This window comes from Poeciliopsis prolifica, unplaced genomic scaffold (assembly GCF_027474105.1).
Source record: "Poeciliopsis prolifica strain line A6 unplaced genomic scaffold, Auburn_PproV2 SCAFFOLD022, whole genome shotgun sequence".
In the NCBI taxonomy this organism is placed as follows: Eukaryota; Metazoa; Chordata; class Actinopteri; order Cyprinodontiformes; family Poeciliidae; genus Poeciliopsis; species Poeciliopsis prolifica.
Window position 1 is genome coordinate 5,736,201 of NW_026562397.1, and position 17,891 is coordinate 5,754,091.

A 17,891-nucleotide genomic window follows, 5' to 3' on the forward strand; every position below is an offset into this window, starting at 1 on the left:
TTATTCATTCATTTATTTATTTATTCTTCTTACGGTGAAGAACTGTGCAACAAGTACAACTTAGTCTCAAAGTAACCAACCAAAATACTTTGAGGCAATATAAACATATAACCATTTTAACTTAGAAACTTGTAGAGTTTCAAAAAAAAAGGAAAAACAATGTCCAGAGGACAGTAATTATTTGTTTACTCTTCAGAACATGCATTGGAAATATAAATAAGGCCGTCTGTGACATTGAACATAAAGAAAGAACATTTGTTGAGGCTGCAGTGCAGTCTAGTCGACCTCCTCTATGGTGGGTCCCGAGGCCCCTCCGGTTCCAGTCGCACCAGCTCTAGGCATCTGTCCCTCAGTCTGGTACAGCTTGGTCATAATCGGGTTGCACAACTTCTCAAGCTCCTTCTGCTGGTGCTCAAACTCCTCTTTCTCAGCGGTCTAAAAAATAAAGAAAAAAGAAAACATAAACAATGTTAAAATGACATTCTAGTATTTTATGGGTAAAAATAAAGTTGAGAAGTGCCTGGATATTTTCAATTATGTCATTCCTAAATTAAACCTTTTGCTGTTTTTCTAATGCTGTTTTCATCACAATATGACGGGAAAATAGATATAATCACCAGAAGAAAAACATATGGACGAGTCATGGAGGATTCGAGTCGGGCTGTTTTGCAACAAGGAATCGGAAGAGAATAAAGCTGGTGATCAATATTGGTTAAAAATAGACTTGACAGTAAGATGGAGAAATATTCCAGCGGGGCAGTGACCAGAAAATGTTTTTTTCACGTTGATCAGTCGGCCAATTGGATATTGATCCAGTAAACACAGACTCCCACTGCAGCTTTAAGCCTCTTATTTCCAGACATAAATTTAGTTGAACATTTAAGGCTGCCGGGCCTATAATATACTGGGGGAAACTCTGAAACTACTTCTCTCAAACTCAAACCTGATTTTTGTCGAGCCAGCCGATGACCTCGTTGCATTTGTCCAGGACCTTCTTCTTGTCCAACTCGCTGATCTTGTCCTTCAGCTTCTCGTCCTCTATGGTGGACCTCATGTTGAAGGTGTAGGACTCCAGGCTGTTCTTGGCCGCCACCTTTTCTCGCTGCAGGTCGTCTTCAGCCCTGTACGTTTCCGCTTCATGAACCATTCGCTCGATATCCTCTTTGCTCAAGCGTCCTTGGACAGTAAGGAAGGGAGAATCAAAATGGGTTATGATATAAAGCTATGATGAAAACTGACGGCTGGGGTTAGCTTTTCAATAAATTTAAAAGCGTTTTGTTACCTTTGTCGTTTGTGATGGTGATTTTATTCTCCTTCCCAGTGCTCTTGTCGACGGCGGAGACGTTCATGATGCCGTTGGCGTCGATATCGAATGTCACCTCAATCTGAGGGACCCCACGAGGAGCTGGTGGTATACCCGTCAGCTCAAATTTCCCGAGCAGGTTGTTATCTTTGGTCATGGCCCTTTCGCCCTCAAACACCTATGAAGGCAACAGATAAGGTCAACTCAACTGGCACTCGTTTCATCTTTTGGAAGACGAACGTAAACAGACGGCTGCCTCACCTGAATGAGCACGCCAGGCTGGTTGTCAGAGTAAGTTGTGAAGGTCTGGGTCTGCTTGGTGGGGATGGTGGTGTTCCTCTTGATCAGCACAGTCATGACTCCACCTGCCGTCTCGATGCCCAGAGACAAGGGCGTGACGTCCAACAGCAACAGGTCCTGAACATTCTCGGATTTGTCTCCGCTCAAGATGGCCGCCTGGACAGCTGCGAAACAAACGTTTAGAGGTTTTGTCTTGAAATTTCAGCGTCGTTTAAAAGGTGTGTAGTAAGCCTACCTGCACCGTACGCCACCGCCTCGTCAGGGTTAATGCTCTTGTTGAGTTCCTTCCCGTTAAAGAAGTCCTGCAGGAGCTTCTGGATCTTTGGGATGCGGGTTGAGCCTCCCACCAAGACGATCTCGTGGATCTGAGCCTTGTCCATCTTGGCGTCCCGGAGAGACTTCTCCACGGGCTCCAGCGTCCCGCGGAACAGGTCCGCGTTCAGCTCCTCAAAGCGCGCCCTGGTGATGGACGTGTAGAAGTCGATGCCCTCGTACAGGGAGTCGATCTCGATGCTGGCCTGCGTGCTGGAAGACAGCGTGCGCTTGGCCCGCTCGCAGGCCGTGCGCAGGCGACGCACGGCCCTCTTGTTGTCGCTGATGTCCTTTTTGTACTTGCGCTTGAACTCGGAGATGAAGTGGTTCACCATGCGGTTGTCGAAGTCCTCGCCGCCCAGGTGGGTGTCGCCCGCCGTGGCCTTCACCTCAAAGATGCCGTCCTCGATGGTCAGGATGGAGACGTCGAAAGTGCCACCGCCCAGGTCGAAGATGAGGACGTTTTTCTCGCATCCGACCTTAAATGAAAAGAGACATTTTTTTTTATTTGTTATTCTGATGTTTGTAACACTTTATCAATCTTTGATACAGTTGGGAGGTTTGAATCCAGGATAAAAAAAAGAGGGGATGATGAGATCATCCCCAAGTTTTTCAGTCAGCAATTGAGAAACCAGTGACAAACAATACATTTAACTGTTGAAAGAAGCAGCTTTTTCAATAATTTTGCTGATGAACGGAAAGTTGGAGATCATTCTGTGAATCTGTAGTAGTGATTTGTCCAGATTCTGATTTTTTTCAAACCTGGGAGAAAACAATAAGTTGTTTCTGCACAATTACCACGGCTTAAGTAAAACAGCAATCTTGACATGCCCTGTGTGGGAGACAGGGGTGAGCACTTTGATCTGACTGGTTGCTGCTGACCAGGAGCAATATATTTCTGCAGGTGGTAATAGGACCACAGGGGGGAGCCAGAAAAGCTTGATATTTCTCACAGATTATCTGTCTCATATTATTCTGTCAGTACATAGTGACAGTTAAGGCAAACATGTAAAAACAGCCTTTTATTATTATTATTTTTTTCTTTTATAAAAGTTTCTTACCACAGCTTTAAAACATAGGATGAATGACTATAATTGGGACTCAATTTTGCTCTTTTTACAAAAGCAACAATTTCAATGATATCTAAATCCTTTAAGGTAAAAAAATGTGTGGTAAAAAATGTCAAAAGTCAAAGAAAGAATATGTCTGTGAATCTCAAAGAAGTGCTCAGAATTTTTTTTATTTATTTTTACCTTTTTGTCCAGACCGTAAGCAATGGCAGCAGCTGTTGGCTCGTTAATGATACGCAGAACATTGAGCCCAGAAATGGTCCCAGCGTCTTTGGTGGCCTGACGCTGAGAGTCATTGAAGTAGGCTGGTACAGTCACCACGGCGTTTGTTATAGTCTGAATCAACAAAAAAAAAAAAAAAAAAAAAAAGAGAGGATATATTTTCACATTTTAATGAAATATTTTGTAAATTGAGTTGTTCTTTATTCCAGTTTTCCATTGTCCTGTTTGAACAAATTCAAACAGGTGTAAAAGCACATTTTATCAGGTAAATCTCTTAAGATGAATATTGTCATTATGTTTTTACAGCATCCTTTTTGTCTTGGAGATATTAAGGAAGAATGTTGACTCAAAACATGCAAGGTTCATCCCTTTGCAATATAAAACGCATCTCAAACACTTCAGAAATGATGAATATATGCCAAAGGTTGTACAGCGGCAAGCTAAAAGTTTGAGTAGACTTGTGTACCTTGCCAAGGTATGCCTCAGCAATCTCCTTCATCTTCAGCAGCACCATGGAGGAGATCTCCTCGGGGTAGAAGGTCTTCGTCTCCCCTTTGTACTCCACTTTCACTTTGGGCCTCGAGCTATCATTGATGATGGTGAAGGGCCAGTGTTTCATGTCTGATTGGACAACACTGTCGTCAAAACGACGCCCAATAAGCCGCTTTGCATCTGAGGAAACAGCAGAGAAACCATCAGTGAGCTTTGTTTCTATCTCCCCACTCAGGTCAGTATTCATACTTTTTTTTTCTCTTTTTAAAAAGCAGCAAAAGTCGCACCAAAAACGGTGTTGTTGGGGTTGAGGGCCACCTGGTTCTTGGCTGCATCTCCAATCAGCCTCTCTGTGTCAGTAAAGGCCACATAACTGGGCGTGGTCCTGTTTCCCTGGTCATTAGCAATGATCTCAACTTTCCCGTGCTGAAACACTCCCACACAAGAGTAGGTAGTGCCCAGGTCAATGCCTACAGCTGGTCCCTTGGACATGGTCTCTAAAAGAGGAAGAGTAGTTATTAGTCATTCAACAGACAGTATCAGCATATCACAGATGACTCTGGATCTGTTAAAGTCCCGGTGAAGAGTTGTGATGAAGTGTATGGAGCAACAAAGCTATTAGCAGACACTGAGCACATCAAAAATCCAGAGCACCTGTTAAAAGGCTATTAGTCAGTCGGGAACCTAACAACAGGCCTTTATTGTGACAACACAGATCTCTTCCAGGAACAATGTTCTCTAAATCCTAACTGACAAAAAAAAAAATAAAAAAAAAGGTTTTCTACAGCCTTTATGGGTTTAAGCCAAGATCCAGAATACCAAGAATAATATGACGAAAAGCAAGCTGTGACTTCACTAAATGATTACTACAAATAACCAAGAATATTGTAAGTGTTTGGGTCATAGACTATATAAAGTTAAATATCAAACTGTTTCAAGAGTTAAGTGGAATAGTCTCTCTCCTGGTTTATTAGAAGCAAATTCAATTTGCAGAATGAAGGAACTTCCAGAACCTAAAATAGACGGAATGAGCACACGGTAGCAAAGCCCTAAACAGTTCGCTATAAACGGGAACATGAATTGTAAAATGTCAGGCTTTGAATGAGCTACAACCTCTATATTTTTCTACACCAGGCTGCAATGAGATTACTGTATCTGTGCCATTTGTTTCAGCAGCTCTGCTCTTGAAGCTTGAGTTTTCTTGTCTGTAAAGAAAGAGCATTATTTAAGGCACAAAAAAAATAAAAATGAAGTTGCTCTCATACAAGTTAATGTTTCTTAGAAAATCTGAATCCTCAGCAAATTTCACTGTCAAAAACCTAAGCATCTTATCAAAACAGAAACAAGTGTAAACCCAATTTTATTTACTTTTAGGTAAATAAATCGAATTAAAAGTGATTTGGGTATCACTGCTTGCTTCAGACCTTTAAAATACAAAGATTGAGCATCTCGTTTGCTTGAGCCGACAAAAATTTGAAATAGAGCATTTTTACAAAGATTTTTACCACTTAAAACCTGATGGTGATCCAGTTTATCATAGTTATGATTCGGTTTGACAGCAAGGGGTAGCCTAATGCTTCCTTAAAAATCCGCATGCTTCAGCATCCCAAATTATCCGGAGCAGGTCAGAGCTGGGGGCGGTGCATCCTTAAAAAGTTCCCGGAACTTTCTGGAACTTTCCCTTTATCTCATACACGACCCATACGTTAAAGAATATTACAGACAAGCGTCTAGAAATGACGTTCAAGGTTCCCCGAAAACAGTTGGAGTTAACCGATGTGAATAACATTAAGTACAGATAAAATGAAACGGCATCATTTCTGACATGTTCCTGGGGGACTTTAATTATGCCCAAAAAGTAACTTGAACGTTTGTAACGTCCAAGAAATGACAATGTAAAAATGGGGAACTTTTAAAACATGTAAAACTGTCGTTTGTTTGAAACGTTGCTCGAACGTTAAAGCCTCACAATCTACTGTTTCACGGGTTTTTTTTCCTCCTCATTGCTTCAAAAATATACAAATAAACATTAATAAGACTAGAAAAAACGTTAAATACCTTCGTTGAATCAGCAGACTTGCTTCTCCTCGAATTACAGCGGTTGAAACCGAAACTCTTGATGAACTTATCCGCTCAGTAAATCTGGATGAGAACAGTTGTGATTCCTCCGGTTGTCTTGGTGATCTACTTCTCCGCGCGTGCGCCCGCCGCTGCTGCAGGGGCCGCGCCTCCTCATAAACACTGGCACGCGGAATTCTCTGGAGCCCTAGGAGTCAAGCTGGCCAATCACGTTGCACCTCCTAAAAAAACGACCAATCAGAAAGGTTTACATACCACAAGCTACAAGGAAAACATTTGTTTGGAATAATGGAGGTTTCTAGTAATGACTAGCAATATTGAAAGAGGAAAGATCCAGTAGCTGCCACAGGCTTCTTGTTCATTCACCTACGTTTCAGAGTATTATGTTTTCCTCAGTGTGTAACTTTTCTTTAACACAATACCTGAATGTTTTTAGATTCTACTTACAGTGGGTAGAAAAATTATTTATAACCCAGTTTATAGTGTTGTATTTGTTTGTCCAACTATATCTCCATCTAAAAACTTGTGTATTGTAATGGGATTTAATGTGATACACCAACTCAAACTATGGAAGCTCATTCATTATACACAAGAAGAAAAAGTTATATTCATGCCAAACGATACTTAAATACTAAAAGATGTTCATTTGAAACACGAAAAACAAGAAGAACACTCACAGAGGTTAACATATTTATTAAACAAGAACTGTTCTTTATTTTGCAGGTTATGAATCTTCAGGCGATAGCAGGTGTCTGCAGAAGAGCGATAAGAAGAGTATTGAATCAGTAAACAAAAATCGTTTACTGTACATATGGCCTCCAGCTATCTGTTCACATGGGGCAGAACAAGGTGATTTCACAGGTCAAAGACATTCACTAAATGGATAGATGATCATCCTGCTTGGAGATTAAGTTAAATAATGAAATGTTGAGAAATAGTGATCAGCACACCTGTTGCTAGACTTAAAAAAAAGGAAACGATTGAATGCCTAATAGGAAACAAAACAGGGAGCAATAAATATAAATTACAAAGTGATAGAAAATTGAAAAAAAGAGAAAGGATTGAATAATACAGTTGTGCTCATAAAGATACAAACCTTAACACAATTTAGATTTTTTGTTTTGGCCATTTTTCTGAGAACATGAATGATGACAAAAACTTTCTTCTATAGTTATTGGGTGATGCCATTTATTGTCTATAAGCTGTGCTTACTCCTTTTAAATCATGTTGACACCAGAAACTTTCCAAGCCCTGATCAAAACCTCACATACCCTAGTCCTTAATATTGTGTACCGCCCCCCTGAACATCAGCTTGGAGTTCAAGCTCATGTTGTGGATGAGGCTCTTCATTATCTCTGATGGTAAAGTTGTCTGTTTTTTTTTTCTTTACAGAAAGCCTCTGGTTTCTGTAAATTCCTGGTTTGTCTTGAATGACCTGTATGTTAGAGTTCAGTCCAGAGTGACTCAGTGATGTCAGAGGTAGCCACTCCAGAACCCTCACTCTTTGTTCTGTTGCAGCCAATCACACATCTGCTTGGCCTTGTGTTTAGGAGTATGAGTAAGTAAGACCCATGGGCAGCTTCCAGGCTGATGAGCGCAACTCCCCTCCTCCCCTGAGTATTTTCTGATGACACTTTGTTGCAGTTGTGGCCAAGATGACTTTGTTCCAGAGATGTTTATGCCTGTCTCTGTGCTGTCTGTGGCATACTGTAAGACAAATATTTTGTGGCATTTTTATAGTAATAGCTTTCTTCTGGTGACTCAATCCTGCGTTCTACATTTCTTCAAGTGCCTCCTTATTGTGCGTCTTGAAACAGCCACACTACTCTATTTTCGGAGTCTGGTTTTTGAGGTGGCATTATTCGTGGAGTTTTTCTTTGCGTCCCTAACAATTTTTCTGAACTTTCCGGTGGTTTATCTCCTTCTGGTGAAGCACCAAAGCAACCCCAAACTACCCCACTGCTGTGACTATGAGTGTGTTTCTGTATAATGCTATGTTTCTAAAATGTTGAGTCAGTTTTACTCCTTACGTGACTGGACGCTCATCATACAAGAAGTTCCACATTAGTCTATGGGTCAACAAGTCCTGAGAATCATTACGGTGTTTTTGGTGAATGTGAGCCAGTAGGTCTTTGTGCTCAGCTGTGGTTTTGGCTTAGAAACTCTCTGATTATTGCCATTTTCGCTCATTTGGTATCTTGGAATCATGAACACTTAGATTGACAGAGGCAAGTGAGCCTTGCAGCACTTTAGATCTTCTTCTGGGTTCTTTCGTTACCTTTCTGATGAGTTGCCAATTGGCTTTTGGAGTAATTTGGATAGGTTAACTACTCCCGAGAAGGTTTATCACAGTGTTATGTATGAGATAATGGTTTTATGTGTGAAAATGTTTGCGTAACCTTTTCCAGTGGCTTTGTAATTTTCTGTTCTTGAAACAGTAAACTTTTGATTCAACAAAGGTGCAAATAACTTTTCTTTTTAATGCTTCAGTTTTGAATGTCATTTTGTAGAATTTATGAGCAACAAAAATCCACTAACAAATTGAAAAAACCAAACCCAAATGGAAGAGTGTTTTTAGCTCTTTGACGTTGAACCTGTGTCACGCAAACGTATTCACACCCTCTGGACGTTTCCACATTTGCCAAGTTACAGTCACAAACTTTGTTGGATTTTATGTGACGGTCCAAAACAAAGTAGTGCATGTTAGTAAGTGGAATGAAAAACTTGCATCATTTTCACTTATTTCCACAAAACCACTGCAAAACCAAGAAGCGCTTCTTCATGGAATTACGGCTGCAATTCCTTTGGTTTCTAACCTCGGAGACTAAAACTATTCCCAATAATCTTTTCAAAATAGTTCAAACTCAATCTGGTTAAATTGTGAACATTCATTTTTGAGTTTTTCACATCAATTTTCAGTTGAATTTTTACATCTGGAGTGGACTATTTAAAATTCAGGGAGGTTCATCTGTTCACCTTTAACGTTGGATTGATCATTTTAAAAAAGCACTAGACGCGACGAACCAAAAAACACAAAACCTATGCAATGCAATATTTGTTATTTTTATTATACACTCTGAAAGTAGATTACAAAAGTTTCCCAGACCTTTAAGTGCTGGAAACATACTCCCTCCCGATTCATATACGAACAAATGCTGAGGTTGGGTAAAAAGGAAACATCGGGGTCAGAGATGATCAAATTTTAGGTCTACTCTCAGGATTGGCTTACCTTTACAATGCAGAACATGTGTCGTGATATAATGTTTTGAAATCGAGAGCTTCTTCAATGTTACTGGTGCTACTTGACGTGTTGGATAGATTTTCAGCTATGACTCACAGTACAACAAGCTCTACCCACAGTCAATAGTTGCTTGAATCCCTATTGTTTTTTAAAATGTAAAAAATTCAATACCTTTTGCTCAATGTGACCCTGTACAAGTGAAGCAGAAAGAAAGAGGAATGCGATCTGCGACGATACAAAAGTAAAAAATGATACGCGAGCAAAATGCACTTTAATAAGACCATTAATCCATGGAGCGGAAAACACATAAAACTCTACTGTCAATTGCTTTTTTTTACCCATAAAAGTTTTTAATAATGAGGCATCCAAACAGCAAAACAATGTACCCACATTTTCTGAGAAGCAACAAAGGCATCATTGTCACATCATGAGAGCACTTAGTCTGTGTACTGTTGCAAAATGTTGACATATTTTGAGCTATGCTCCCCCGAGGCTCTCTTATGAATGTGCATTGAACTGACCGTTCCGTCACGGGAGTACATAACACAACCCCAAGCAGCATTCTTGTTTCTTTGTCATCCTCTATACTTGTTCTTGATGCCGATGAACGTCTAATGTATCTCCTATTTCCATTCTTGTTAAAAAGGTCAGATTTATGGACACATGAGATTGGTTATTTTATTATGTCATTTTTTTTAATGAAATGTGAAGCTGGTGTCAAAAAAAGCAACATAGATGCATGGAAAACTTTTCCACGCATGTGTGTATGCATGGAAAAATTTGGGAGTAGAAAGCCTCCCAAAGACCCTTATGTAAATACAAAACACCGTTTTAGTCTCTAACATTCAAAGCAAATTCAAAAGAACTTTATTGAGCTAAAAGGGTTAGAGGCTAGAATCAAGGTAGCAAGAAGGGAAGTGAGCCAATTGTCAGAGCTCCAAAGAGATGTGATGAAAAGACCAGTACCCAAGAAGTACAGCCAGATGCCCATGCTGAAGCACTCGAAACTGCCAAACAAAGGCTCCAAGCCTTGGCCAGCCGCTGAAAGAGATACACGAGAGAGAATGAAGCCAGGAGGATTAACTGGCTTTTCTCCACCCAACCAGCTAAAGTGTACTCTCAATGGCAGGGTGATAACAACAGAGCAGATCCACTGAACAATATTGGAAAGATAGGAAAGGGAGACGTCCCACAACAGCAATGCACAGTGGATACGAGATGACCATAGCAACTTTCCTGAGCAAGCCCCGGTAACTATCACAATGATCTGAGGTATGAAAAACTGGAGAGGCCCAGACATGATCCATGTCTACTGGCTAAAGAAACTCACTGCCCTCCATGAGTGACTGGCAGCACAAATAAACCAGCTGCTACAAAATGGGACTCACCCTGAATGGTTAACTGAAGGGCATCGCCATATATAGCAGAGGAGCCAAACACCACACAGTCGCCCAAGACTGCAAAGCTCGACACACCAACTTGTGATGGATTATAAGAAAGTCTATGACTCAATGCCACACTCTTGAATTGTTGAATGCTCAGAGATGTACAACATCAACAGGACTCTAAGAGCCTTCATTGCAAACCAGTAGGGGACGTGGAAAACCTCCCTTGAAGCCGACTGCAAACCACAATTTAGGGGCATCCTTATATGCAGAATGAATACAAATGTAAGCCATACTAGTCAGGTTTCTACGGTTTAAAAAAAGAATCACATTTTCTTCCTCATCACAAAAATAGAAGACTAAATGTGAAAAAGCTTAAATGATATTAATCCTTTCAAAATATGCTACATTTATTTTAAAAGTAATTAATTGTTACTGAAAAAAGAACACCTTTAACTATATTTTAACAGGTGTGGCTGAGGATGAATGATTAAATCCATGTTGAAAATAAGTTGCTAAATTAAAAATGATGCAGAAAGAGTATCATGTTTAATATGCACTTGTCATATTTTGTTTTCTAAATGTTCTATATTGAGCCTTATTTCTGATGAGTTTGGTTTAGATCGATTTTCTATTTCATTTTATTTCTTGCATGAGACCACTTTCATGAAATGCAAAAGATTTTGGCCTCTGGTCAAACTAAAACTACACTGAGCGACTTTCAACTTGTAGATGGTTTTTATTAAATTCATACTAGCCCATTTTATTATAGCAAAGCACAAAAAATATCTGAATTTGTTGGTTGTCAAAGCAAGAATGAAACCTGCCCTAAAAAACACATGTATTACGGCACAGTTTTTGTCATCTAAAACAGAGGTCTGCAACTTTACAATCCAAAGAGTCAACGAAATAAAACTAATTCAGAAAAAAAACATATCTACTAGGAATTTTATAGCCATTTTTGAAAAAAAACAAAACAAATTTCTTTTTTTAGGTTTTAAAATACAGAAAAATATCATTTTGTAAAAGAAAAAAAAAGGACAGATACATTTTTGTCTGGATGATAAATAAAACCGACATGATTACAAGTTTCAAATCTATAGAAAAAAAATTATGTAAAAAAAAAAAGACAAAAAACAGCGGCTTCTCTGCCGTGAAAATTTGATAACATTTTTACATTAAAAAAGGGTAAAAACTACTAAAAATCTGAATTTGTTATTAAAGCTATCAACATGAGTTAATTCTATTTAAATTTTTTAGCCAAAAACATGAGGAGACATTTACGGGAGGCTCAAGGAGCCACTGGTGGCTCTGAAGCTTTAATAAATTTGTCCCAATTTGTGGTTATATGTTTTTATGTAAGGACTTAACAGACGTGTTTCAGTGTTTCATCAAGAGTTTGGCTCTGCTGAAACCAGTCATGGGACACAGAGTTCTTGGAAAACATGCGTCGACCTTTGGGTACGGGTCCTGACCCACACGGTGCACAGCCTGTTCTCCTTTATTGCTCTCTCCCTAAGGTCACCGCATTGAACGCTTTTGGCACCAAGTTCTGTGTCAGCGCTGACACAAATGGCATCACTGCGAGACAAATGCTGTTTATCAATAATAACAGAGACACCAAATCCAGTGTTTGATACGCCCCGAGTAATCCACTGGGAACCCTTATTCAGGCCGCGTCCTCGCGTCAGTATTATGCCTGTGTCCTTCGGGGAACTTGTGATTCCTTTTTCATTAAAAATTTTTTTTTTTGGGTCAGGATGCTCCACAAAAGTGTTGGGATACCTTTTCAAATAGGTGTGTCGTGTTTGTTCCCAGATTGCACAAAACAGCGGGGACATTTTTCTATTTAAGGTTCCGAGCCTGAGGCCACAACAAAAAAAACACGAACAATTCGCTTCCACAAAGTCAATGTAGAGACTTTTATTGTTTGAAAAAAAAAATTGGAAAGATAAATACCTGATATCCGATCACTGATCCAGATATTTGATAGATCTGTAATTTAAAATTAGATTTGGAGCATGTAAGGGTGTCCTGGTGGAGAGTTTATTGTTTGAATGATGTTCATGGATATCCTGGGGTCTCTTCGCTTTACGCCTAAGATCATTTACTAATTTGGGCAGAAGAAGATTTTGCGGTATGTTTCAGAGATGATCCTCCATTATGACCACATCTTAATGCCACCTGTTTATATGTCAACAATTATACAGTTCTTATAAAATAAAAAATACATATCTTTCTGAAGTGTCTTAGGCTTAACAAAGCGATTTAAAAAAAATAATAAAAAAATCAATGTCCAAAACTTTTCACTCAAGAAATTAATTATCCATAGAATCCTTAATTTCTGAAATGAAATGAATTATTCTGTGATTATTTTGATTTTGGCCCTAAAATCAAAACCCTACGTCAGCTATTATGAAAAATGAAATTGAAAGCCCGGTTCAGGTTACTCCATTGTGCTGGTGCTCACACGAATGTGGAGCCAGCGCTATAAATGGAGGGATCCATCCACGGAGGAGAGCAGACGCAAGATGAGGACATACAGGTGAGTCTGGGAATTTTTCTTAATTCAGTTTTTCTTCTGAGTCACAGAATGTCCAGAAACTGTTTTTTTTTTTTTCTGAAAAAGACAAAAAGACCTCTTAAAAAGGGCATTTTTAGACTCCCAGGCATCTACAGTTTTTGAAAAGTTTTTTTCTGATTGCTTTTGCTGCTTTCTCACAGATCCACGCTGATGCTGGTCATCCTCGTGTGGCAGCTCGGCCTGTTTCTGCAGGCCGATGCCCAGGTCCCAGACGCATGCCTTACCAGCCCCACATATAGAGAACCAGGTTAGACTCATTTTCTCGGATGGATTGCTGCTTTTTGTTTTTTTTTTTAAGTTGTCTTCGCTTTAATTTGCATCCCCCCTCAGTGTTTTTTTTCTCTTTCTCTCAGAAAATACTGACATAAACGTAACATGTGGCACCCAATACATGGACCTCTGCATCTACATTTGTCCTATGTATAACGCTCGGTACAACGAGTCCCTGATGGTGCTCAACAATCAGTTCAACAACCCGAAGTGCTACGGAAAAGCCGACTGGAATGTCACTCCGCCAGTTTTAAAATTTAGATTCCTCATAAATGAAACTTCCCTGTCAGACTGCAACAACAACTTCAAGGTATTTAAATCTCTTCACCTGCCTATGTTGTTTGAATCCACTACTTTTTAAGTGAATCGGAGTAGAGGAAAAGGATTCGACCCTCCTGCGTGGTTTGGGAAATTAATGGCCTGATGGGACTATCCCCCTTTTCCCAGATGTCCGATCGTGACATTTGCCATGCTCCTCCTGAGCCTCTGGCTAAGACCTCTGCGACGGCTTTAATTGTAAAATATTTGCAAAATGTTTATGTTCTGCTCTATTTATTGTCATCATTATTATTATTATTTAACAGATAACCAATCAGGTTGGAACCGGAGAATTTGCAGACTACTCCAAAGTGGAGTTTGTCAACATCTCAGGCATGGTCATGTCTGTCGACCCGTCCGCTGGCATGATCACCTACCGACCGCAGATCTCCTACATCTTCTCCTGCAAGTACCCAATGCAGTACCTGCTCAACAACACTCAGCTCAGCGTGTGAGTACAGCAAGGAGACAGCCGCCGTATCTGTAGAGCACACACGGGAGGCCCAGAATCATGGAACATGATGTTAGTCGCTTTAGTCTTAAAATATACAAAAACGAAACAAAAAAAAAAAACTAATCAACACTGCTGCTGAAATATTATGACAATCCAATAAAATAAAATTTACCTTGCAACAACAATTGCTCAAATGAATTATTTAAAAATGGCAATGAAACAAATTGGGTTACAGAATATAAAATTAATAAACAAGTGTGTAATTTTAAAACGCATACATAAGTTAGTTTTTTTTTCTTTTAAATTGCTTCACGGTCACAAACAAAAAAATATATATATTCAGCGATCAGTTAAATGCTACAAATGAGTAGATAATTGATTAGATCTGTTTCTATGATGGAAATTGTTTCAATATATAATTGTTTTTATGGTGACCTGCTGCAACACTTCATAAATTTTCAGTAAGCTTTATTAAAATCATTCTGAGCACAGCAGGTATTCATTCATCAATCTGTTTTAATTATGTAATGCATGAACAACTATTCATGCATTATCAATTCATTCATTTGTAACATTTCACAGTCAAATAACGTGCCCAGGTTTGTTGTGAATTTATTTTATATGCCAGCTTTATCTGCCACAGTCGGTGCTAAAGCTGTTCAAATCAATCTCATTGATCTGAAGCTTACCTCCTGCAGCAACAGTGATGAGGGTCGCCTCTTTGGTAACTTACAGAGACTATCAAAATCATTTCATGTCACAATGCAGCACAAGAACTAGTAAGTAATTTACAGAAAATGATCATGTGAAGGCTCCAAAACTGGCACGACTTAAGCAGAAACTGGGAATGTGGAACAACGGCATAACTCAGAGCGTTTTAGCTGAATGCCAGGAGCTTATGTGTTCCAAAACAAATCATCCAAATGATTATGTATACATTTTCAGTTTTAATGGAAATCAATCATTTATTTGCTTCTTCCGTTGTAGCACTATGGCCAATGCTGCGAACAAAATTCCTGTCACTCACACATTTTTAGGCATCTCATGAAAATGACATCAAACCACAGACACATAAAACCAGACAATTTTAGCACCTCTTAAGATAAAGATCTTAACTTTATCAAAAGCCCCTGTGTGTATTCTATCCATGCAGATCGGGTGTCAACGTTGCCATACGAGACAACAATGGCAGCTTCATCAGTACCCTGAGTATGAAGCTCTACCAAGTAAGAGCTAGTCTCATTTCAAAAATTTTTTTAAATACAAATTTTTTTTTTTTTTACTTGATTCTATCTTTTTTTATGTGTCTTTTTCCCAAAACAGGACGCAGGATACAAGAACCCGCTTACAATTCCCCCAACAGGACTCAACCTGAAAACCAAGATCTACGTTTCAGTAAAAGCAACCAACCTGACAGAAAAGTATTAAAACTTTGATCATTTAAATCTAAACCGGCCACATCTGTGCTAAAGGAGAACAAACTACTTAAAGTGTGACTCTGCTCCTCTAAAGGTTCAACTTGCTGCTGGACCGATGCTACACTACCACAAGTCCTTTTCCCATGCAGACCCAATATTACGACCTCTTTGTCGGGTGAGTTACATGCCCGATACGAGAGACTTTCTTTTTACTTACATGACATTCAACCCTCTTGGGAACTCTGTTCTTGACACACCCCAGGTGTTATAAAGACCCGCAGACCAAAGTGGAGGAAAACGGCGTTTCGCAGAAAGCTCAGTTCTCCTTTGAGGCCTTCAGATTTATAGAGCACAAGAATCTGACAGTTTCCACTTTCTACCTGCACTGCGTCACCAGACTGTGTGAGACAAGCACCTGCAGATCCTTACTGCCTGTAAGCCAACTCGTGTGCAGCCTTGCGGGAAGATTTTACTTTAAGTGGGTTTGAGTTTTTCTGTTATTTCTTCACGACAGGTCTGTAGTGGTGGAAACCGCAGACGGAGAGCCGCTACGGATGTGCCGGCCAACGCTACGATCACCTCTCAGCAGATACTCGTCGGCCAACAGACCGCTGGTGGGTCTTTAACTAATACATATGTCTGTTCCTCCAACACCATCAGAAACAAAGTCACAAAAGAAGAAAATGTACAGCTGTGAAATTTCGGAATAACATTTTTTGGTAGCGTCACACAACACACACACACAACTTGCCAGGTGCAGGTGGAGAGTAAAGCTTACAAGTAAAGTTTGTGGAACTAACCAAGTACTTTCTAGAGAATTTCTGGGAACTTGCAAGGTACTTTTCTGGAAACGGAACCTTCCTAAACCTTAAGGTTACGCTTTACAAAACTGACTGGTGAATCGTTCCAAGTACCTGGTGAGTCCTGGGGAGGTACCAGTTAGTTCTACTAACTAGTACTTTATCTTTGGAAAGTACTTTGTGAATTCACCTGAGAAGCTCTGGGAAAGTTCCAATATTTACACTGCAGGCAAATTTGAGCCAAATCAATTTTTTTTTCTGAGTGAGCAGAGGCTCATGGTGACAAGGTCAGAGTTTTTAGAAGTGTAAACACTCAGGTCTGGTCTACATCAGATGTTTTTGAGTTAGATGTGAGCCACGTCCTGAATCCGGCTCGGATCCACTCTTTCGGAACGCGGTGGGAACCACCAAAGCGGGTTTGATGCTCCTTTGATGTATTAAAACAAGTGTCCTATCATAGGAGCCGAGAGGAAGACATTAAACTCGGGATTAACTTCCTGTGAAGTCAACATCCCTGTCTCACTCTTCCTTGCTGCAGTACCGGCATCCCAACAAAACTCTGCACCGAACCGAAGCCAAAGCAAAGCCAAAATATCAAAATGCAGAATTTCACTTCCTTTAATATTTGTGCCTTTTGACACATTGAGCGGTTCCCATTGGACAGATCCTTTTTCCATTCCGCTGAGGTTTTCACACCCCAGCGGTTTTCACAATGTGCTTATTATTTGAGTGACTTATGAAAGGATTTCCTAAAGTACTGTTTTTCCTGTTTAATCCCATCTATAAGTAGATGGGATTAATTATGTGTTTTTTAAAAAAAAAACACATAACTTTCCCAGGTTTAACTTGACTATGTCAAAACTGTTTGAATGATATGGACTAATGTGTTGAATTCTGAATATATTTCTTTTATTCCTTTTTGTTTTTTTTAAGATGATGAAAGTACGTCGACTTCTCAAAGTGAGAACCTGCCATACAACCGATGTTCGTGTTTAAGGTGGCTCACTGTATTTTTTTCTCTATTTCTTCTCTTGCAGCTTCATCGGCTGAAAGTGTTGCATCGGCTTTCTCGTCGTTGCTGTTCTCGTTGCTGCTTGCCGTTTGTTCCACGAAATACGAGTAAAACGCCCTGGAGGAGGGGCGGGGCGGCGAGGGGCAACGTCAACCTACGAAGAATGAAGCCAATCATAAATCACAGCACATCAACTGCAAAACAGGGCGGGACGGGATTTTACACTAGATCAGGTAGTCATGAGATTCAAACGCAGATTTACAGCTAATACAGTTTTACTATTTGTTAAGAGGAAAATAAGGGCTCAGCTGGTGTATAATAACAGTGCATTATAATTATATGTCGGTCATAATCATTATATTGGAATCATTTCCATGCATTTAATGAGAGTTGACAGCTTTTATAATCAGGAATATTGTAATTGTCTTGTTTTTGTTGGGAATAAAAAGAAAAGCGATTTAGCACTTTGTGAAATGTAAAATAATTTGGACAGCACGTCAATTTTGACAAGTTGTTGGTGTAAACTCTTTTATTTCTCCCTGTTTTTAAGGTGGGTATGTAAGTAGACTATAAGAAAAGATGAGCAAGCAAAAAAGTTTTTCTGCTCAAACATCTGAATATAATTGAAAGC

At 39.6% G+C, this 17,891-nt stretch overlaps 2 protein-coding genes across 2 annotated transcripts; one reads left to right on the forward strand and one right to left on the reverse strand.

Moving 5' to 3' along the window:
- Positions 1–7: 7 nt before the first annotated feature.
- Positions 8–5,917, reverse strand: hspa8b (heat shock protein family A (Hsp70) member 8b). The gene is made up of 9 exons (XM_055045447.1): positions 5,758–5,917; positions 3,987–4,196; positions 3,674–3,879; positions 3,169–3,321; positions 1,839–2,394; positions 1,565–1,767; positions 1,283–1,481; positions 944–1,176; positions 8–435 (listed from the first exon to the last, which is right to left on the reverse strand). The coding sequence occupies exons 2-9, from the start codon at positions 4,189–4,191 to the stop codon at positions 277–279; spliced, it is 1,914 nt and encodes a 637-aa protein (XP_054901422.1). The 5' UTR covers positions 4,192–4,196; positions 5,758–5,917; the 3' UTR covers positions 8–276.
- Positions 5,918–12,898: 6,981 nt separating this feature from the next.
- Positions 12,899–17,721, forward strand: si:dkey-4p15.5 (zona pellucida-like domain-containing protein 1). Its single transcript, XM_055045524.1, is given in 11 exon segments — positions 12,899–12,930; positions 12,932–12,949; positions 13,129–13,235; positions 13,342–13,568; positions 13,843–14,027; positions 15,184–15,256; positions 15,354–15,451; positions 15,543–15,623; positions 15,711–15,882; positions 15,963–16,062; positions 17,286–17,721. Coding segments are annotated over 11 exon segments (1,179 nt in total). The 3' UTR covers positions 17,372–17,721.
- The last annotated feature ends 170 nt before the right edge of the window (positions 17,722–17,891 follow it).